Source organism: Trachypithecus francoisi, unplaced genomic scaffold (genome assembly GCF_009764315.1).
Source record: "Trachypithecus francoisi isolate TF-2019V2 unplaced genomic scaffold, Tfra_2.0 Lachesis_group2, whole genome shotgun sequence".
Classification (NCBI taxonomy): domain Eukaryota; kingdom Metazoa; phylum Chordata; class Mammalia; order Primates; family Cercopithecidae; genus Trachypithecus; species Trachypithecus francoisi.
In genome coordinates, this window is record NW_022681465.1 from 33,947,275 (window position 1) to 33,970,402 (window position 23,128).

At 36.9% G+C, this 23,128-nt stretch overlaps 1 protein-coding gene across 3 annotated transcripts in view; it reads left to right on the top strand.

Annotated features, from left to right (window-relative positions):
• The window catches only part of SLCO6A1 (solute carrier organic anion transporter family member 6A1), a 113,908-nt gene that overhangs the window by 64,804 nt on the left and 25,976 nt on the right, over positions 1-23,128 (top strand). For all 3 annotated transcript variants that reach the window (XR_004429713.1, XM_033179024.1, XM_033179025.1), the window contains exons 8-9: positions 8,362-8,557; positions 13,309-13,462. Coding sequence is in view for 2 of the 3 variants with exons in the window: in XM_033179024.1 (XP_033034915.1) it covers positions 8,362-8,557; positions 13,309-13,462 (350 nt within the window). In the remaining variant the exon portion in view is untranslated. The remainder of the gene's footprint in view (positions 1-8,361; positions 8,558-13,308; positions 13,463-23,128) is intronic.

Here is a 23,128-nt window from a genome sequence, read left to right on the forward strand (position 1 = left end):
AAACATCTTATATTAGCATGGTAGATTTGTCATAATTAATGAACCAAAATTAATACAATATTACTAACTAAAGTCAATAGTTTGTGCAGATTTTTTTTCAATTTTTACCTAATGTCCTTTTTCTGTCCCAGGATCTCATTCAAGATACTACACTATATTTAGTTATCATGTCTCTTTGAAGTTCTCTTGGCTATGACAATATCTCAGTCTTTCCTTGTTTTTGATGACCTTACAGTTAGTAGGAGTACTGGCCAGTTGTTCTGTAAGATGTCCCACTATAGAAAATTGCCTAATGTTTTTATCATGATTAGACTAGGGTTTTAGTTTTTTAAAGGAAGACCCAGAGGTAAAGTATCATTTTCAAAACATCATATCAAGGGAATATACTATCCATGTGAGTGACTGCTTTTGAATTTGACTTTGATCACCTGGCTGAGGTAACATTTGCCAGGTTTCTCCCCTGTACTCATTGTCTTTTGCTTGTTTTGGTTATTCTTCTCTCACTCTTTTTTTTTTTTTTTTTTTTTTGAGATGGAGTCTGGCTCTGTCACCTGGGCTGGAGTGCAGTGGTGCGATCTCAGCTCACTGCAAGCTCCACCTCCCGGGTTCATGCCATTCTCCTGCCTCAGCGTCCCGAGTAACTGGGCCTACAGGCGCCCGCCACCATGCCTGGCTAATTTTTTGTATTTTTAGTAGAAACGGTGTTTCACCACATTAGCCAGGATGGTCTCAATCTCCTGACTTCGTTATCCACCCACCTCAGCCTCCCAAAGTGCTGGGATTACCGGCGTGAGCCACCGCGCCCGGCCCTTCTCTTACTCTTTTATCTCTTTTTAATACACACTGTAATAACAGTGTTCTTTTCCAATTTATCAATTTGCTTATAATTATCTCTAGTCTGAAGGTTATCCTGAGATTTGAGTTTCTAAGAATTATATTTTTTAATATCCAGGTTTCTTATTTTTTATTCACTTTTTTATTATCTCCTCTTTTTATTTTTCTTCTTTATTTATATGAACACTTTCATTTTTATGTCATTGTTCAACTCCCACTCATGAGTAAGAATATGTGATGTTTGGTTTCCTGTTCCTGTGTTAGTTTGCTGAGAATGATGGTTTCCAGCTTCATCCAAGTCCCTGCAAAAGACATGAACTCAGTCTTCTTTATGGCTACATAGTAGTCCATGGTGTATATGTGCCACGTTGTCTTTATCCAGTCTATCATTGATAGGCATTTGGGTTGCTTCCAAGTCTTTGCTATTGTAAATAGTGCTGCAATAAACATACATGTATATGTGTCTCTATAGAATGATTTATAATCCTTTGGACATATATGCATTAATGGGATTGCTAACCAAATAGTATTTCTGGTTCTAGACCCTTGAGGAAGCACCACACTGTCTTCCACAATGGTTGAACTAATTTACACTCCTACCAACCGTGTAAAAGCGTTTCTATTTCTCCACAGCCTCGCCAGCATCTGTTGTTTCCTGACTTTTTAATGATTGCATTTCTAACTGGCGTGAGATGGTACCTCATTGTGGTTTTGATTTGCATTGCTCTAATAACCAGTCATTATGGGCTTTTTTTCATATGTTCGTTGACCACATAAATGTCTTCTTTTGAGAAATGTCTGTTCTCATCCTTTGCCCAGTTTTTGATGGGGTTGTTTGTTTTTTTCTTGTAAATTTGTTTAAGTTCCTTGTAGAGTCTGGATATTAATCCTTTGTCAGACGGATAGATTGCAAAAATTTTCTCCCATTCTGTAGGTTACCTGTTCACTCTGATGATAGTTTCTTTTGCTGTGCAGAAGTTCTTCAGTTTAATTAGATTCCATTTGTCAATTTTGGCTTTTATTGCCTTTGCTTTTGGTGTTTTAGTCATAAAGTCTTTGCCCATGCCTATGTGCTGAATGGTATTGCCTGGGTTTTCTTCTAGGGTTTTTATGGTTTTAGGTTTTATATTTAAGTCTTATATCAATCTTGAGTTAATTTTTGTATAATGTGTAAGGAAGGGATCCAGTTTCAATTTTATGCATATGGCTAGTCAATTTTCCCAGCACCATTTATAAAATAGGGAATCATTTCCCCATTGCTTGTTTTCATCAGGTTTGTTGAAGACCAGATTGTTGTAGATGTTTGGTCTTATTTCTGAGTCCTTTGTTCTGTTCCATTGGCTTATATGTCTGTTTGGTACCAGTACCCTGCCGTTTTGGTTACTGTAGCCTTGTAGGATAGTTTGAAGTCATGTTCCATGATGCTTCCAGCTTTGTTCATTTGGCTTAGGATTGTCTTGGCTATATGTGCTCTTTTTGTTTCCATATGAAGTTTAAAGTAGTTTTTTTCTAATTCTGTGAATGAAGTCAATGGCAGTTTGATGGGAATAGCTTGAATCTATAAATTACTTTGACAGTATGGCCATTTTCACAATATCGATTCTTCCTATCTACGAGAATGGAATGTTTTCCATTTGTTTCTGTCCTCTCTTATTTCCTTGAGCAGTGGTTTGTAGTTCTCCTTGAAGAAGTTCTTCACATCCCTCGTAAGTTGTATTCCTAGGTATTTTATTCTCTTTGTAGCAATTGTGAATGGGAGTTCACTCATGATTTGGTACTTTGTTTGCCTATTAACGGTGTATAGGAATGCGTGTGATTTTTGCACATTTATTTTGTATCCTGAGACTTTGCCGAAGTTCCTTATCCTCTTAAGGAGATTTTGGGCTGAGAGGATGGGGTTTTCTAAATATACAATCATGTCATCTGCAAACAGAAACAACGTGACTTCCCCTCTTCCTATTTGAATACACTTTATTTCTTTCTCTTGCGTGATCACCCTGGCCAGAACTTCCAATACTATGCTGCATAGGAGTGGTGCGAGAGGCGTCCTTGTCTTGTGCCAGTTTTCAAAGGGAATGCTTCCTGCTTTTGCCCATTCAGTATGATATTGGCTGTGGGTTTATCATAAATAGCTCTTATTATTTTGAGATATGCTCCATCAATACCTAGTTTATTGAATGCTTTTAGCATGAAGGGGTGTTAAACTTTATTGAAGGGATTTTCTGCATCTATTGAGATAATCATGTGGTTTTTGTCATTGGTTCTGTTTTTGTGATGGATTACGTTTATTGATCTGTGTATGTTGAACCAGTCTTGCATCCCAGGGATCAAGGTGACTTGATTATGGTGGATAAGCTTTCTAGTGTGCTGCTTGATTCGATGTGCCAGGATTTTCGCAACACTGTTCATCAGGGATATTGGTCTGAAATTTCTTTGTTGTTGTGTCTATGCCAGGTTTTGGTATCAGGATGATGCTGGCCTCATAAACCGACTTGGGGAGGAGTCTCTATTTTTATATTGTTTGGAATAGTTTCAGAAGGAATGGAACCAGCTCTTGTTTGTACCTCTTGTAGAATTTGGCTGTCAATCCATCTGATCCTGTGCTTTTTTTCAGTGGTAGGCTACTAATTACTGCCTCATTTTCAGAACTTGTTACTGGCCTATTCAGGGATTCGACTTCTTCCTGGTTTAATCTTGGGAGGGTGTGTGTGTCCAGGAATTTATCCATTTATTCTCGGTTTTCTACTTTATTTACATGGAAGTGTTTATGGTACTCTCTGACAGTAGTCTGCGTTTTTGTTAGATCAGTAGTGACACCATTTTATCATTTTTTATTGTGTCTATTTGATTCTTCCCTCTTTTCTTTTTTACTAGTCTGGCTAGCGGTCTATCTAGTCTGTTAATCTTTTCAAAAAACTAGCTTCTTGATTCATTGATTTTTTGAAGGGCTTTTCATGTCTCTCCTTCAGTTCTGCTCTGATCTTAGTTATTTCTTGTCTTCTGCTAGCTTTTGAACTTGTTTGCTCTTGTTTCTCTAGTTCTTTTAATTGTGATGTTAGGGTGTCAATTTTAGATCTTTCCCACCTTCTCCTTTGGCATTTAGTGCTATAAATTTTTCTCTAAACACTGCTTTAGCTGTGTCCCAGAGATTCTGGTACCCTGTCTTTGTTGTTATTGGTTTTAAAGAACTTACTTATTTCTGCCTTAATTTTATTATTTACCCAGTAGTCAATAAGGTGCAGGTTGTTCAGTTTTGATGCAGTTATAGTTATGCAGTTTTGAGTGAGTTTCTTGACGGACTCTCATTCTGTCACCCACACTGGAGTGCAATGGCACGATCTCGGCTCACTGCAAGCTCCACCCTGTGGGTTCATGCCATTCTCCTGCCTCAGCCTCCCAAGTAGCTGGGACTACAGGCGCCTGCCACCACGCCCGGCTAAGTTTTTGTATTTTTAGTAGATATGGGGGTTTCACCGAGTTAGCCAGGATGGTCTCAATCTCCTGACCTTGTGATCCGCATACCTCAGCCTCCCAAAGTGCTGGGATTACAGGCGTGAGCCACTGCACCGGGCCTAATTCTGAGTTCTAATTTGGTTGCACTTTGTTCTGAGAGACTGTTTGTTATGATTTCTGTTCTTTTGCATTTGCTGAGGAGTGTTTTACTTCAAGCTATGTGGTCAATTTTAGATACGTGCTATGTGGTGCTGAGAATAATGCATATTCTGTTGATTTAGGGTGAAGAGTTCTGTAGTTGTCTATTAGATCAGCTTGGTCCAGAGCTGAGTTCAATTCCTGAATATCCTTGTTAATTTTCTATCTGGTTGATCTGTCTAATATTGACAGTGGGGTGTTAAAGTGTCCCACTATTATTGTGTGGGAGTCTGAGTCTCTTTGTAGGTCTCTAAGAACTTGCTTTATGAATCTGTGTGCTCTTGTATTGGGTGCATACGTATTTAGGATAGTTAGTTCTTGTTGCATTTATCCTTTACCAATATGTAATGCCCTTCTTTGTCTTTTTTATCTTTATTGGTTTAAAGTCTGTTTATTCAGAGACTAGGATTGCAACCGCTGCTTTTTTTTTTCTTTCCATTTGCTTGGTAAATATTCCTCTATCCCTTTATTTTGAACCTATGTATGTCTTTGCTCATGAGATGGGTCTCCTGAATACATCACACTGATGGATCTTGACTCTTTATCGAATTTGCCATTCTATGTCTTTTAATTTGGGTGTTTAGCCCATTTAAATTTAAGGTTAATATTGTTATGTGTGAATTTGATCCTGTCATCATAATGCTAGCTGGTTATTTTGCACATTAGTTGGTGGAGTTTCTTCATAGTGTTGTTGGTCATTATATTTTGGTGTTTCTGAAGTGGCTGGTACTAGTTTTTCCTTCCCATATTTAGTGCTTCCTGCAGGAGCTCTTGGAAGGCAGGCCTGGTGGTGACAAAATCCTTCAGCATTTGCTTGTCTGTAAAGAATTTTATTTCTCCTTCACTTATGAAACTTAGTTTGGCTGGATATGAAATTCTGGTTTGAAAATTCTTTTCTTTAAGAATGTTGAATATTGGCCCCCACTCTCTTCTGGCTTGTAGGTTTCTGCAGAGAGATCTGCTCTTAGTCTAATGGGCTTCCCATGGTAGGTAATCTGGCCTTTCTCTCTAGCTACCTTAACATTTTTTGCTTTGTTTCAACCTTGATGAATCTGGCGATTATGTGTCTCGGGGTTGCTCTTCTCATGGAGTATCTTAGTGGTGTTCTCTGTATTTCCTGAATTTGAATGTTGGCCTGTCTTGCTAGGTTGGGGAAGTTTTCCTAGATAAGATCCTGAAGTGTGTTTTCCAACTTGGACTCATTCTCTCCATCACTTTCAGGTACATCAATCATAGGTTTGGTCTTTCCATATAGTCCCATATTTCTTTGAGGCATTCATTCCTTTTTATTCTTTTTTCTCTAATCTTGTCTTCATGCTTTATATCATGAAGTTGTTCTTCAATCTCTGATATCCTTTCTTCCACTTGATCCATTCAGCTATTGTTACTTGTGTATGCTTCACAAAGTTCTCATGCTGTGTTTTTCAGCTCCATCACATCATTTATGTTCTTCTCTAAACTAATTATTCAGTTAGCAGCTCCTGTAACCATTTATCAAGGCTTCCTTGCATTGGGTTAGAGCATGCTTCTTTAGCTCAGAGGAGTTTGTTATTACCCACCTTCTGAAGCTTACTTCTGTCAATTCGTGAAACTCATTTTTTGTCCATTGGTGTTCCCTTGCTGGTGAGGAGTTGTGATCCTTTGGAGGAGAAGAGGCATTCTGGTTTGGGGAATTTTCAGACTTTTTGCACTGGTTTTTCCTCATCTTTGTGGGTTTATCTACCTTTGATCTTTGATGCTGATGACCTTTGGATGGGGTTTTTGTGTGGGCATCTTTTTTATTGATGTTGATGTTATTGCTTTCTGTTAGTTTTTCTTCTAACAGTAAGGCTCCTCTTCTACAGGTCTGCTGGAGTTTGCTGGAGGTCCACTCCAGAACCTGTTTGCTTGGGTATCACCAGCGGAGACTGCAGAGCAGCAGAGATTGCTGCCTGCTCCTTTTCTGGAAGTTTTGTCCCAGAGGGACACCTGCCAAATGCCAGCAGGAGCTCTCTTGTATGAAGTGTCTGCTGACCCCTGCTGGGAGGTGCCTTCCAGTCAAGAGGCATGGGAGTCAGGGACCCACTTGAGGAAGCAGTCATTCCCTTAGTGGAGCTTGAGCACTGTGCTAGGAGATCTGCTGCTCTCTTCCGAGACAGCAGAGAGGAATGTTTAAGTCTGCTGAAGCTGCACCCACAGCTGCTCCTTCCCCCAGGTGCTCTGTCCCAGGGAGCTGGGAGTTTTATCTGTAAGCCCCAAACTAGGGATGCTGCCTTTCTTTCAAGGATGCCCTGCCCAGTGAGGAGGAATCAAGAGAGGCAGTCTGGCTACAGTGGCTTTGCCCCACTCTGGTGGGTTCCACCAGTCCAAATTTCCCATCGGCTCTGTTTACACTGTGAGGAGAAAACTGCATACTCAAGCCTCAGTAATGGCAGATGCCCCTCCCCCCACCAAGCTCGAGCATCTTAGGTTGACTTCAGACTGCTGTGCTTGCAGCAAGAATTTCAAGCTAGTGGATCTTAGCTTTCTGGGCTCCATGGGAGTGGGACCTACTGAGCAAGACCATTTGGCTCCCTGACTTTAGCCCCCTTTCCAGGGGAGTGAACAGTTCTGTCACACTGGGGATCCAGGTGTCACTGGGGTATGAAAAAAAAAACTCCTGCAGCTAGCTCATTGTCTGCCCAAATGGCAGCCCAGTTTTGTGCTTGAAACCCAGGGCTCCGGTGGTGTAGGCACCCGAGGGAATCTCCTTATCTGCGGGTTGCCAAAACCACGGGAAAAGCATAGTATCTGGGCCAGATAGCACCATCCCTCACAGCACAGTCCCTCATGGCATACTCCCTCATGACTTCACTTGGATAGGGGAAGGAGTTCCCCAGCCCCTTCTGCTTCTTGGGTGAGGTGATTCCCCACCCTGCTTCTGCTCAGCCTCCATGGGCTACACCCACTGTCTAATGAGTCCCAGTAAGATGAACCAGGTACCTCAGTTGGAAATGCCGAAATCACTCGCCTTCTGCGTTGGTCTCTCTGGGAGCTGCAGACTGGAGCTCTTTATGTCATTTATCTTTCTAAGCCTTCTAAAATTGTTTATTTTCAAGTCTTTGTCAGGCACTTTTATAAATTTAGTCTAGTGTAATGGGATTTGTTTTGTTTTTAATCCTATATTTTTATTGTTAAATTCATATTTAGATCTAACATTACTATATATTTGGATTAGAGGGAATTGCATCAATATATGAGTTTGCTGTGCTATCTCATCTGATTATTTTCTAACTATATTTCTCCTCCTCCTCCTCCTCCTTCTCCTCCCCCTCTTTTTTCTCTTTCTTTTGCTTACTTGTTTCTAATTCCTTACTCTTGAATAGAAAACAATGTCTTATCATGGTTCTTCTAGCATCCCACTTTGTTGTGAGATTATTAATATTGGACATCCATTTGTAGAACTAATGGGTGGCTTCGTTCAATTCTTGTTAACAAATCTCTGTGAACTTTTGTCAGTATAATCCTGTCTGTTGTGATAAGCTCTAAATCCAGGACGCTTGTTAATAATAGCTCTCAATAAGACAGCTCTCATCTTCCGTTTTGCATGGAACGGTTTGTCCTTGATAACATTACTATAAAGGACCAAAACTTCACCATCACTGCCCTAAAGTCAGTAGGCCTATGGCTTCAGTCCTACTGACAGGTTTTTGTTTCTATTAAGGTTCGGGTTTGCCAAGATACTTAGCATAACTGTGCATTTTCTGTCTTTTAGTTTAAATACATATTTGCTATATGTTTAGAGCAAAGGAAATTGTACCAATGTATGTATTATCTGTACATTATTGTATTATCTGTACATTATCTGTATTATCAGCTGATTCTTTTTAATTGTGTTTCTCTCCTCCTTTTTTTTAGGACTTATTTTAATTCCAGGAGGTGCACTTGGCCAGCTTCTGGGAGGTGTCATTGTTTCCACATTAGAAATGTCTTGTAAAGCCCTTATGAGATTTATAATGGCTACATCTGTGGTATCACTTATACTGCTCGTGTTTACTACTTTTGTACACTGTGATCCAGCGCAGGTTGCTGGGATCAATGAAGATTATGATGGGTAAATATAATCTTGTATATTAGACTTTTACATCAAAATCCTACAGCATATTCCTCAGGCAATTAATAATTATCTATCTAGAAACCCTTACATGTTCATATAATTATTGGAATTATTGAACACATACAAGAAATATAAAGTACAGTTTAAACTTTCATAGTAAGGCACAAATATTATAATGGTATCTTTTTATATGGCTGTTTATGCATTCATAAAGTAATGAAGAAAAAACACATTGAAGAGGTTCAGAACCTAGAAATAAAATTTTGTATTAGAGTGAGTAGCAACTAGGAGACAGTACTAACTGTCTGTACAAAGCCAGTCTTACCTTGTGTTTCTGAGTTGGTTTGTCTGCCTTCTTATAGATATCAAAGAATGGAACTAAAGTTCATCTGAAGATATATATGGGTAATATCTCCTTTAAGCTAAACGTGCCAAAATTCAAAGAACTAGGCAGAGTTTGATATTAAATACTAAAGAACAAAACTGGAATTGGAAACCAAAGCACTGAACAAGTAAAATAAGAGTTTAAGACTTCTACTTCCAGCAACAATGGATTAGCTTATGGCAGATCAAGCTTCCCACTGAGAATAACTAGAAAAGCTGAATACAGTTTTAAAATATTTGGTAAAAGTAATCGAAGAGTTATTTAGGCAACTAGGAATTCAAAGGCCAAAATCCTGGGAAAAGGCAAACCATGGAGAGGAGGGGCAACTTTTTGCAGCCACTTTTTCCCTGAGGATGTTTGCTGATTCTGGATATTGGCAGGAAGCTGAGAATTTGGATGAAGAGTTTGGGCAAAATCATCTAGTAAGATTATAAGAATTTTAATAGCATATTAGTCTAAGGAGAAAAAAATTAGGACATAGAAAGGCCATGGTATCAGAGAGAAGAGAAAAGTAAACAAATGATGCAACACTGCCGGCTTATAACTCAAGAAATTTGCTATATTATGAAGCTGGGAGGCTAAAATCAAGCAGAAATCCCATGAAAATCAGGGAAGAATTCCAGTCATATTATGATGCTCTGTAGATAGGAGATAAAGTTTAGAGCGTGCTGGGTGAAAGAATCCTGGTAAATCCTGGTTCTCGATTAACATCTGTATAAGGCTAGGACCTAGGAACAGGTGCCTTTCTAAAGTACTATGGCCTGGCCAGGAGTTAATTTGGTCTCTAATTGGGTTAGTGTGGTCAGCCAACAAGCTGTGTCATAGAGAGATAATATGATCCAAAGCTATAAAATATAAATGATAAGTGAACTTCATATCAGTAGCAATAATTATCCAACAGAAAATGGAGAGAAAATAGAATTAACAAAAATAAACAAAACATCAATGAATTGAACAACTTCAGGTGGCCATTGCATGTGTAACTGAAGTCCCCAAAGGAGGGCATCTGGAGAAAGAAAAATATTTCAAGATATTATGGCCAAAAATTTTCAAATTTCATGTAAAAATAAACTATAAACATGTTAAAAACCCAGCAAAACTTTGGTACAAGAAACATGAAAAAAATTACACCATAGTTCTTTGTAGGTTCTGGATATTAGCCCTTTGTCAGATGAGTAGATGGCAAAAATTTTCTCCCATTCTTTAGGTTGCCTGTTCACTCTGATGGTAGTTTCTTTTGCTATGCAGAAGCTCTTTAGTTTAATTAGATCCCATTTGTCAATTTTGGCTTTTGTTGCAGTTGCTTTTGGTGTTTTAGACATGAAGTCCTTCCCATGCCTATGTCCTAAATGGTATTTCCTAGGTTTTCTTCTAGAGTTTTTATGGTATTAGGTCTAACATTTAAGTCTCTAATCTATCTTGCATTAATTTTCGTAAAAGGAGTAAGGAAAGGATCCAGTTTCAGCTTTCTACATATGGCTAGCCAATTTTCCCAGCACCATTTATTAAATAGGGAATCCTTTCCCCATTTCTTGTTTTTCTCAGGTTTTTCAATAGTGATGTTGAGCATTTATCATACACCTGTTGGCGGTTTTTGTTTTCTTTTGAAAAATGTCTATTCATATCATTTGCCCCTTTTCAGTGAAATTATTTGTGGGGGTTTTTGTTTAGCTGTTTGAGTTCCTTATATATTCTGGATATTAGTCTCTGTTAGATGGATAGCTTGAAAATATTTTCTCCCAAACTGCAGGTTGTTTGTTCACTTTGTGGGTTATATCTTTTGCTGTGGAAAAGCTTTTTAGTTTAATTAAGTCCCATTTGTGTATTTTTGTTTGGTTGCTGGTGCTTTTGAGGTATCAATCATGAATTCTTTGCCTAGACCAATGTCTGGAGGAATTTTTCCTATGTTTTCTTCTGGTATTTCTAGAGTTTGGAGACTTCTATTTAAGTCTTTAACCCATGTTGAGTGCTTTTTGTATAGGGTGACAGACAGGGGTCCATTTTCATTCTCTTATACATAACAATCCAATTTTCCCAGCATGATATATTGAAAAGGGTGTCCTTTCCCCAAATGTATGTCCCAGTTAACTTTGTCAAAGATCAGTTGGCTGTAAATATGTGGCTTTTCTTCTGGGTTTTCTGTTCTATTTCACTGATATATGGGTCTATTTTTATACCAGTACAATGCTGTTTTGGTTACTGTAGCCTTAAAGTGTAATTTGAAATTGGATAATGTGATACCTCCAATTTTGTTCCTTTTGCTTAGAATTACATTTGCTATTTGGGCTTCTAGTTTTGCTTGTATGTGCATTTTAGGATTTAAAAAATTCTATAAAAAATGCTGATATTTTGATAGGGATTTTATTGAATATGTAGATTGCTTTGGGCAGTAAAATCATTTTAACAAGATTAATTCTTCTGATCCATGAGCATGGAAAGTTTTTCCATTTGTTTGTGTCATCAGCAATTACTTTCTTGTAGTTTTCTTCTCTTATAGATATCTTTCACCTTCTTAGTTTAATATATTCCTAGGCATTTTACTTTTTGGACCTATTGTAAACAGGCTTGCCTTTTTATTTTATTTATTTATTTATTTTGAGATGGAGTTTTACTCTTTTTGCCCAGGCTGCAGTGCAGTGGTACAATCTCAGCTCTCTGCAACCTCCACTTTCCTGGTTCAAGCAATTCTCCTGCCTCAGCCTCCCAAGTAGCTGGGACTACAGGTGTATGCTGCTATGCCTGGCTAATTTTTTGTATTTTAAGTAGAGATGGGGTTTCACTGTGTTGCCTAGGCTGGTCGGAAACTCCTGAGTTCAGGCAATCCGCCTGCCCCAAGCTCCCAAAGTGCTAGCATCACAGGCACAAGCCATTGCGCCCGGCGTGGCTTGCCTTTTTAATTTTGTTCTCAGCTAGATTTTTATTGGTGTATAAAAAGTTACTAATTTTGTATGTTAATTTTCTACACTGAAACTTTACTGGATTCATTTATCAAATCTAAGAGATTTTTGATGGAGTCTTTAGGTTTTTCTAGATCTAAGATTGTATCATCAATGATCAGAGATAATTTGACTTTCTCTTTTCCAATTTGGAAGCCTTTTATTTCTTTTTCTTTCCTGGTTGCTCTGGCTAGGACTTCCAGTACTATTTTGAATAGGACTGCTAAAAGTGGGCAATTTTGTCTTGTTCTACTAATTTTAATAAATTATGCTGGATAATTAGATGTCTATATGCAAATGAACTTTAATTCACATCTTGTACCACATAAAATTATTAGTTCAAAATGGATTATAGATGAAAATATAAAATATAAAACTCCAAAAAATAAGAGAAAATATTTTTGATTTTGCATTTGGCAAGTATCTTTTAGATGTGACACCAAACACATAATCCAAAAAAAAAAAAAAAAGAATTGATAAATTGAAACTTGTCAAAAATTTAAAAACTACTGTTTGAAAGAACTTGTTTATGGTACGAAAAAGCAAGCCATATAATGTGCAAAACTATTGGAAAATCATATATCTAACAAAAAATTACTTCCAGAATATTAAAAAATAAGCAACCCAACAAAATGGGCAAATGATTGGAACACATATTTAATAAAAAATACAGATTGAAAATAAATACATGGAAAGATTATCAACATCATTTCTCACTAGCAAAGTGCCTATTAAAACCCAAAATATGAAACTACTACACCCCTGTTAAAATGTCTAACATTTTTTTAAAAAGAGACTATACCAAGTGTTGGTGAGGAGAACAAATGAAACTCTTATACACTGCTGATGGAAATGTGAAATATCACAACAGTTCTGAAAAACCGACAGTTTCTTAAAAAGTTAAGTTAACCTACCGCATGATGCAAACATTCTATTTCTTAATATTTATCCAAGAGACATGGAAGCATATGACCATACAGAGACCAAATAAAGACCAGCTGCATGAAAGAAGCCAAAGAAACTTGACATATTGTATGATTCTATTTCATAAACTCTTAGGAAATTCAAACAAATGAATAGTAACAGAAAGTAGATCAGTGTATGCCAGGGAGTGGGGAAATTATAAAGGCGCACAAGGAAACTTTTGGGTTTTTTTATTATTATTATATTTGTTATAAATAAACTTTTGATTATTATGTTTGTTAGCATGATTTTGGTGATGATTTCACAAGTGTATACATATATCAAAAATTTTCAAATTTTAGTCTTAGTATGTGCAGTCTGTTGTACCTCAGACCTCAGTAAAGCTGTTAAAAAAAGAAATTATTTCAATAAGCATATTTTATGGATCTCACTGATATCTTGACATTTGCTTCAATAATTATAAAATAATGGTAATATGATTGCATTCAATCTTGTTTCTACAGAGAAGGGCAGTTGGGAAACCTCACGGCTCCTTGCAATGAAAAATGTAGATGCTCATCTTCAGTTTATTCTCCTATATGTGGAAGAGACGATATTGAATACTTTTCTCCCTGCTTTGCAGGGTGTATATATTCTAAAGCACTAACCCGAAAAAAGGTAATTATTTTTTATAATTATTATGTTTTGTTATACATTTATATTTTCATTATATTATAATTATTATTTTTTATGCTTCTTCCTCTTTAGTGAAATGTTCAACTTGTAAATGCTATTAACATTTTTCTTCCAACTCTCTATAAAACCTATTTTTTCTTATTTTCCCCTTTTAAGTGTTAAAGACAAGAAAATAAAATTTGGGGTTTTTTTTGGTGTGTGTTTATTTTTTGAGACAAGGTCTGACTCTGTCACCCCGGCTGGAGTGCAGTGGTGAGATCCCAGCTCACTGCAACCTCCACCTCTTGGGCTCAAGCTATCCTCCCACCTCAGCCTACAGGATAGTTGAAACTGCAGGTGCACACCACCACACCCAGCTAATTTTTGTAATTTTTTTAGAGATGGAGTTTTGCCACACTGCCCAAGCTGGTCTTGAATGCCTAAGTTCAAGTGATTCACCTGCCTTGACCTCACCTCCGAAACTGCTGGGCTTACAGATGTGAGTCACTGCGCCTGGCCAAAAATTTGTTTTATATTGCCGCAATACAAAGAGCTTACGGAAATTGGGAGTGAAAGAGACATTCCTACATTAAAATGTCAATGAAAAGAGTCAAATTCTGTATTTGAAGAGATTTATTCTGAGCCAAATATGAGTGACCATGGCCTGTGACACCTTGGGAGGTCCTGAGAAAGTGTGCCCAAGGTGGTCACAGTGAAGCTTGGTATTATACATTTTAGGGAGGCATGAGACATCAAATACCTTTGAGAAATACATTGGTTTGATCCAGAAAGGCGGAACAATTTGAAGACAGGGGAGGGGAGGGTGGCAGTTGGGGTAAGGTTTTGGGGTGGGCTTCCAGGCTATAGGTAAATTTAAACATTTTCTGGTTGACAGTTGGTTGAGTTTGTCTAAAGACTTGGGATCAATAGAAAGGAAATGTCCAGGTTAAGAAAAAAGATTGTGGAGACCAAGGTTCTTTTGAAGTCTCATAGTGGCTGCCCTTAGAGACAACAGATGACAAATGTTTCCTATTTAGACCTTTTAAAAGGTGATAGACTCTCAATTAACCTCTTCAGGATTGGAAAGGCCTGTAAGAAATGTTACGTTATTTGTTATGTTAATAGAGATTCTTTACAGATGCAAATTTCCCCCTACAAAGGACTGCTTTGCAGGACCATTTCAAAATATGGCAAAGAAACATGTTTTGACGTAAAATATTTTGATTTTCTTCTTTGTCACCTAATATTACGCCAGAGTCAGATTGGAAAGTTAGTCACGATATATGGGTTAAATAAAACCCATCTGATGAGAATTTATGGTTTGAAGGGCATGACTCCCCAGATCCCTTAGATAGGAATTTGGGAAAGATTAAAAAAAAAAAATCAGAGCTTAGTCCTCAATAACACATCTATGGGGCCAGGTGTAGTGGCTCATGCCTATAATCCCAGCACTTTGGGAGGCCTAAGAGGGTGGATCACTTGAGCCCAGGAGTTTGAGACCAGCCTGGGCAACATGGCGAAACCCTGTCTCTACAAAACATACAAACATTAACTGTGCATGGTGGTGCATGACTGTAGTCCAGGTACTCGGGAAGCTGAGGCAGGAGGATTGCCTGAGCCTGGGAGGTCAAGGCTGCAGTGAGTCATGATTGTGCCACTGCACTCCAGCCTGAGTGACAGAGTAAGAACACATCTCATAAAAACACAACAGCAACACACACACACACACACACACACACACATTACATCATCCCAATTTTATTGTTTTAAAGCAATGGGGAACTCTTATCTACCTCTTGCCATAGCAAAGTTGAATGAAACAGCCTGAGAGAACCTTCCCCTATGTAGTTTGTCTTAGCTCTATGCTACTTTACAGCAGCACCCAATTCCCTCACAATCTTTTACACACCTAGAGATTGATGAATACTATCCTTTTGGTCACCTTTCACTGAGTTTTTTCTCCTACTGAAGAATTCAAATTGTTTACTCTCTACCGTTTTGCTGTTTCTCTCTTTCTGCTCCACATTAATTTAGATGAGGAAATTAGTCCTATGGTTTATCAGAAGTCACCCTAACTTGTATGTTTTTGTTAGTACATCCAGGAAAGTGAGTTAGTTAGAGTTCCACAGGGCAATAACATATGTGACTTGAATATATGTTATTTCTTTTTGTCCTTTGGCATTTATGTAAATTGAGACTTTAAAAATTCCCTTGTGTGCTCATCTGTGGGGCCATTACCATCCCCATCCCTTATTTCTCCGTGCTTTCTGCCATCCCGCTAACACATTTTCTTCTTCTGTCATGGAGAACAGTTGACCACTCTACCACTTGTTGAGGTTAACTTTTTAATATCCCAAGTTGCATAAATAAGCTTTTAGCTAAATGATGGACTATCTACTCCAACTTTCACCTTTTAAATAGCATAGAAGTATGGATACATTCTTTGAAAATTCTGTTTCTCTTACCTTGCTCTGACTAGTCTTCTAGAATGGGAGAGAGCAACAAAGAGGTGTGGTGCCTTTTCTGGCCTGCCCATGGCCACCCATGGACAAATCAGCATGCACTACCTCCCCTCTGAGGTCCATAAAAGCCCGGGGATCAGCCAGAGCAGGCAGAGGATGGAGCAATGAAGGATGAACAGCTACAGAGAGGAGTTACCCTCTCTACTTAGAGCTGCAGACATGGGGATGACCAGTTGCAGAGAGGAGCAACCCTCTCGAGGGGCTCCTCTCTGCTGGGAGCTGAACACTGGACAGGGTAACCTGTCTACAGAGAGGAGCTACCCACTGTAATTCTCCTCTGAGCTGTTGTAACACTCAGTAAAGCTCTTCTCCTTCTTGTTAACCTTCTACTTGTCTGCCTACTTCATTCTTCCTGGACACAGGATAAGAACTTGGGCAAAGGCACATTAACCACAGAGATTTCTGGCCTCCAAAGTGACATCCCAAAGATCCCATAACACCACTTCCTCTCCTTCATTTTATTTTGCTCTAAGTAAATTATTTTTAAATGCTCACTATGTCATCACAGTATACAGTAAAACTGTTTGACCTGGATGTTTTGATTCCATGGAATATTCAAGAGCTAAACATTCCATCAAGGATATAGCTCCAACCCCTGCTTCCTTTTTTTCTAGGGAATCTCTTTTAGAGACTTTATTTATTTAATGAAACTCTTCATAGTTTTTTTTTTTTTATGTTTCTCTAAGGAGTAATTAATTTATGAGGAATAATAGTGATAGAAATAATCCACAAAATTGTCACTCAAACTGTGTGATAACATTTGATACTTAATGAAAACTGAAAGAAGAATAAAATCAATATGTCAGAAATTGCCTAATAAGACAATTAGCCTTGCTAGAAAAAAATGGCTTTGATAGAAAACCTACAAAGTAGAATCTGTTAGTAAAATGTGATATGGATGGAACTGATTAATGGATAGAATAAGCATCAATTTCAAATGGGAAAAGATCGATACCAATAAAAATAATCTTAACAAAATAAAAATTAAAATAAGATACACTATACAAAAAATGATCAAGTACCTATATGCTGTTAATGGAATCCCCTTTGAAAAATATTTTCTCAATGAAAATATGACAAGTGTGAAAAAATTCTGATTAAATGCTCCTATTCAAAATACAATCAGGGCCAATATAAGTCAAAATTAGATGCTCTTCAATGAAGTTTATGCAAAAGTTTATGAGAGGAGTAGTAGGAAATAACAATTTTTAGGTTTCTCTAGAAAAGTACAGCTGTACTAAAACTGAAAATACATATCTGCTGTTGATATTGATAATATTCCTGGGGAGCTTTTCCTCAGTGAGAACCACATGTATTCTTCTTATCCGTGCTTCCAAAGATCTTCAAATTTCTTTATATAGATATTAAAGAAATCATGGGCTTTTTTTTTGTGATCTCCGCAAGACTGATTCCTTTCAATAGCTGATATAGTTTTCATTATAAAATAGCAATATGGAATATTCTTCCAGAGGTTCAACAGAAACTTCATTCTATTTATCTCTGAAGAGGAAAGTAAATCACATCCAAAGGATTAAGGATTATAAGAAGCAAGGCTTCAGGTTCTCATTCAGCTTAAATATCACTGGAATATTTTAATTTTATTTACTGACCTCCTATCTTTGTGCTATTTTTAATATGTATTTTTATATGTTTTAAATGAAATATGCTATTATAATATGGCTTTTATACAGTCAATATTGGCTTATATTTACCCTTTTCCTTGCATTTCCATTGTTTCATATGGAATTATTTTTCTTCTGCCTGAAGAACTTTATTTCACCTTCATTTTGAACACAGTTTTCACTGGGTATGGAATTTTAGATTGGCAGTGATTCCCCCACTCCTCATTCCCCCCATCACCAACATTTAAAAGACACCATATGTTGCCTTCTGTTTCTGGATGCTTTGCGATTTTCTCTTTGTTTTTGGTTATCAGAAGTTTTCCTTTGATGTATATAGATGTGGCTTTGATTATGTTTATTTTGTTTGGGTTTCACAGAGTATCTTGAGTCTGTGGATTCTTGTCTATCAGTTGAAAAATTCTTAGCTATTAACCTCTCTCTCTCTTTCCTGTATTTTTTATCCTGGTTTAATTTCTGCGATGCCAGTTGAGTAGTTGCCTCTTTACACTGTAGGTAATAGAGCACAGGTATACATTCTCTAGTGTTCTCCCACAAAACTTGGATTTTTTATGCCTCTATTAGTCTAACGTTTTATACAAACATTGTGTACAGAAATCCATTATAGTAACAACAAGTTTATGAAAATGATATTTAACTCTAAAATTAAAACATAAATAAAAGCAACACAGAGATACTCCCTTCTCTTTTTAAATGTGATAAGTTTAAAAATGTTGATAGTTCAAATTAACACATAATCTTATATGTTTCTGGTGTTATAAACTTTTAAAATACATTCTTTTTTTTTTTTTTTTCTTTTTGAGATGGAGTCTCGCTCCATCACTCAGGCTGGAGGGCAGTGGCACAGCAGTAGTGCAATCTTGGCTCACTGCAAGCTCTGCCTCCTGGGTTCATGGCATTCTCCTGCCTCAGCCTCCCAAATAGCTGTCACCAGGCCTGGTTAATTTTTTGTATTGTTAGCAGAGATGGGGTTTCACCATGTTAGCCAGGCTGGTCTCGATCTCCTGACCTTGTGATCCACCTGTCTCCGTGTCGTAAAGTGTTGGAATTACAGGCGTGAGCCACCGTGCCCAGCCTAAATTACATTCTTAAGCAATTTGGGGATACATATCAAACAACACTTAAAATGCTGATGTTCTTAGATGCAGTATTTTCCATAGTGAGTCTCAATTCCAAGAAAATAAAATAGATATTGGACATCTAAGTAATATTTTAAAACTCAGAAGGAAATAAATTGGCAAGTTGTAGGAATGAGTTTATGTAAATGGTGACATATGTACTTGAAAGAATAATATGAACCTTTCAGAGATGACTAGTCAAAAAATAAGAAAAATAAAAAGTAGAAAAATAATTAGAAAAAATAAGTAGAAAAATAGGAAAAAATGTATATGTGTAATATAAAATTCAATTAAAAGTCTTGATTATATACTGTACTTGTTAGGAAATTTGTCTCTTTGGTTCACTGTTATTTGCAGCATCTAGATTACTGCCTGTTTCTTTGCAGATGCTTAATAAATATTTGTCAGATGAATAATCATAAAATGCTACTTTAAATTTATATCTTTTTTGGGATAAAGTAGTAGTTTTTCATTGTAAATAATTCAAATAGTTTAGGCTGTGCTGTTAAATATGTCTCTTTTCTATCACAGGCCATTGATACTTTGTGCTCATATTCAGAGGCAACAAATTTTACCATCTCTTTTTATGCATCATTATAGAAATATACATGTTAAAGCACATAGAGCCTTTTCTATACAAATGGGAGCATATCATACATATTTTTATGCACTTTGTTCTTTTATTTAACATGATATCTTAGAAAATGAAAAAAATACTTTAAGATAATATCCATCTTTGGGGACTTGACTATTTTTACTTTTTTCATTTTTCTTAAAAATGAAAATATCTTAAAAATATTTTCAGTGGTCATGAATTATTTTTATAATGAAAAGTAATGAAGCTTAAGTTAGCACTGTACTTTCATTACCATTACTATGCTCTTGTAACTGTGTAGAGACTAATCACGTCCTCTCAGGTGAGACAGTACATTTGGGTAAGAAAAATACTCCTGTTCAAGGCTTACAGGCCGGGCGCGGTGGCTCAAGCCTGTAATCCCAGCACTTTGGGAGGCCGAGATGGGCGGATCACGAGGTCAGGAGATCGAGACCATCCTGGCTAACACCGTGAAACCCCGTCTCTACTAAAAAAATACAAAAATCTAGCCGGGCGAGGTGGCGGGCGCCTGTAGTCCCAGCTACTCCAGAGGCTGAGGCAGGAGAATGGCGTGAACCCGGGAGGCGGAGCTTGCAGTGAGCTGAGATCCGGCCACTGCGCTCCAGCCCGGGCGACAGAGCGAGACTCCGTCTCAAAAAAAAAAAAAAAAAAAGGCTCACAAGCTTTTATCCAAAATTATTACATTCAAATATCTCAATTGTTGGATTTTAAAAAGAAATATAGTACATAATCATTGTATATCATATTCCACACTCAGCAGAGCAGCAACTGTAATCAAACATTAATATTTCTATACCAAAACTTGTGATATTCTCACTTAGAGAGAGAAATGAAAACATTAAATAGCTTTACATTATTCTGGGTCATATTTTTTCATCAAATAAGCTACAAAGAAAACTCTTTGTTTTCAGAGTGCTCTCGACTTGAAAATTGTGTGTAGAGGACTTTGGGCCTATATTGGAAACTAACATTATATAGTAATTAACAATGGCTTGCAAGCCATTTGCAAAGGTTGATATTTTGTAAGTTTTTTTCATGGTGTTCCAATTTAAATGAAGAAAAAAACGTTGAAATGTAATTGTCAGTGTGATGGCATTAACAGGTGGGATCACTAAGAGGTGATTAGGCCATGAAGGCTTTGCCCTCATCAAGGGATTAATGTCATTATTGCAGGATCGGGTTTGTTATTGTGATTGTGAGTTGCTATAAAAACAGTTTGGCCCTCTCTTATGCTCCTGTTCTCTTATCCTTTTGCTTTCTGCCATGAGATGATGCAGCACAAAGGCCCTCACTAGATGCCACTACCTTCATGTTAGACTTGCCAGCCTTCAGAATTATGAGAAATAAATTACCCAGTTTGTGGCACTCTGTTATAGCAACCCAAAGTGAGCTAAGACACTCATTAGTACTTTCAGACCATTTTCTCTTTACTTTTTCCCAATTCTCCATCATTGAAACTTACTTGAGCAGGCATTACGTCTACTATCCTTTTTGTTACAGTCATTCTCAGACTCAAGGATTCTTCCTCCCATTCCTTGAGGATTTTAGGCCCTGGTTCACTGGCATTCTTTCTAATCTGGAAATTCATCTTGAGGTTCTTTCTAATTCTCTAACCCTATAATTCCTTGACATATTCTTTCCTGGTAATCTTGTTTGCACCCTACCTCATGCAATGTCCTTCAACGGTCATACCCTAGGCCTTTACAACAACTTTACTCCTTTCATGATCTCAATTTCAATTATTCTACTATTGATCTACAACTTCCTTTCTTTCAGCTCACTTTATCTAGTACATGGACTCCTTAGTTGTTCAGCCCTTTTAGAGCCCAATATCTTCTGATTCCATAATCTGTTCATGAACCCCTCTTTGCATTTTCTTATTTCTCCTTTTAGCCATCTTGTATGGCTAAAAGATTGTATGGCCTACAACTATTTGTTATGCTAGATATCTTTCGTCTGTCCTCCAGATTCATTTTTTACGTTTTTCTACCCTCCCAGGAGATTGAATTATAGGATGAAAGTTCCTTTGCCTTCTGACTTTGGACTGGGTTAAGATGATAAGGAGTCCTAATAGGAAATTAGGGAGACAGGGGAAACAAGTGAAATCATGGTGTTTATTTTCTTGGTTCTTTCCCTGAGCTGTGGATGACTGACTGCCTCCCTTGACTAAAAGTCATAGTTTCTCTTAGGAAGTCCTTACCCATATGACCTTTTCTTTCTGGTGACCATTTTCATTCTAGAATCCTTCAGCAAATCCTTTCAAACCTATTTTCAAAGTAAACGCTGAAGTTGGCCATTTTCATTTTCTCTGATTACCACCCTGGCCTCCCAAGCACTATTGTCTTGTACTTTATTTTATAGACTTTTAACTGTTTCATCTGCTTTTATCCTTGCCTACGTATTTCAAGAGTCTCAATATAGCAGTCACAATGATCTTTTAAAATATGTCATTTATATATCCATCGAATGACTTCACATCACTAAGAATAAAAACCAAAGTTCTTCACATTGCTCTTGCAATTGCCACCCAATAGCTGTATAATCCTCCTTTTTCCTACCAGCCTGATTTTATTTTCTCTTAGTCTCCTTCATGTTCATTCTGATCCAGACTGTTCTGTTCTTGCTTTTCTTTCAACTTTTCAAGCAAGCTCTACCACAAAGCTTTTCAATTACTGTTACTTTTTTTTTTTTTTTTTTTTTTTTTTTTTACTTAAAACATATTTCTTTTAGATAACCATGTGGTCCATTCACTTACCTTTTTCGGATCTCAGCTCAAATATCATTTCATCATCGAAACATTCTCTGATCATGTTAAGTATTGTCCTATAGCCACCCCAATATTCCCTGTACTTGTCCTTGTTTTATTATTTTCTCCATAACACTTATCATTAAATACTCAAGTTCCTTTTTTTTTAAATGTCCTGTCTCCCCAAATAGAAACTTTTCTACATGGAACAGTGGTTTCTATAGTATTGTTTACTGTGTTTTCCCAAAACCTAGAATGATGTTTGGCATATAGGCACTCAAAAAAATAGTTGGTGGAATGAAGGAATTGATATTTGGGTATTTGGGTATTTATATTATTTAACATATTTATTAACCTCTCAGCAACTTCACCCACCAAACTGACATAAATTTGTCTGAATTATAATTTTCTGAATCACCCAGATTCAAGTTATGTTTAATTTCTCGTATTTTTTCACTAGTAAAATCTAATTCAATATTTCTGCTAAATTTATTGTGCTGTTCTTTTCTTCTTCTTATTTTGTGGTTTAGAATATTTCCAATAAATTAATAAATTGCGAACTAGTCTCTGTGTCTCTAAATTCTGTTTAATTCTCCTTAGAAAATGTCACCAATTCATCTGCCTTAAATTATCCACCCTACAACCACAACTCCAAATTCTCATTGGCTTTCCATTCAGGGCTACAGTATGAATTTCATTGGCTCTAGACACTTCTGCCTTTGTGCTCTCTTTTCTTCACTGAAAAATTAATAATGATAAAGAAATTATTTTATCTACATCACGTTGATATAAAAAAATACAATCCAAGCTGGATTCATCATTATATATTTGTTTTATATAATTTATTATTATACTCATTTTTTCTTTGATTTTAAAATGCTTTAAAATTAAAATATTTTATATGGCCCTGAATGTTACAGATTCTAGGCATTGTGTCTGTTGTCCCAAATCGATAGCAGCCCTGTCATTATTACATACAAAATAAAGTCTTTTTAGTATGGTTTCAAAGCCTTTCACAATTGGATAA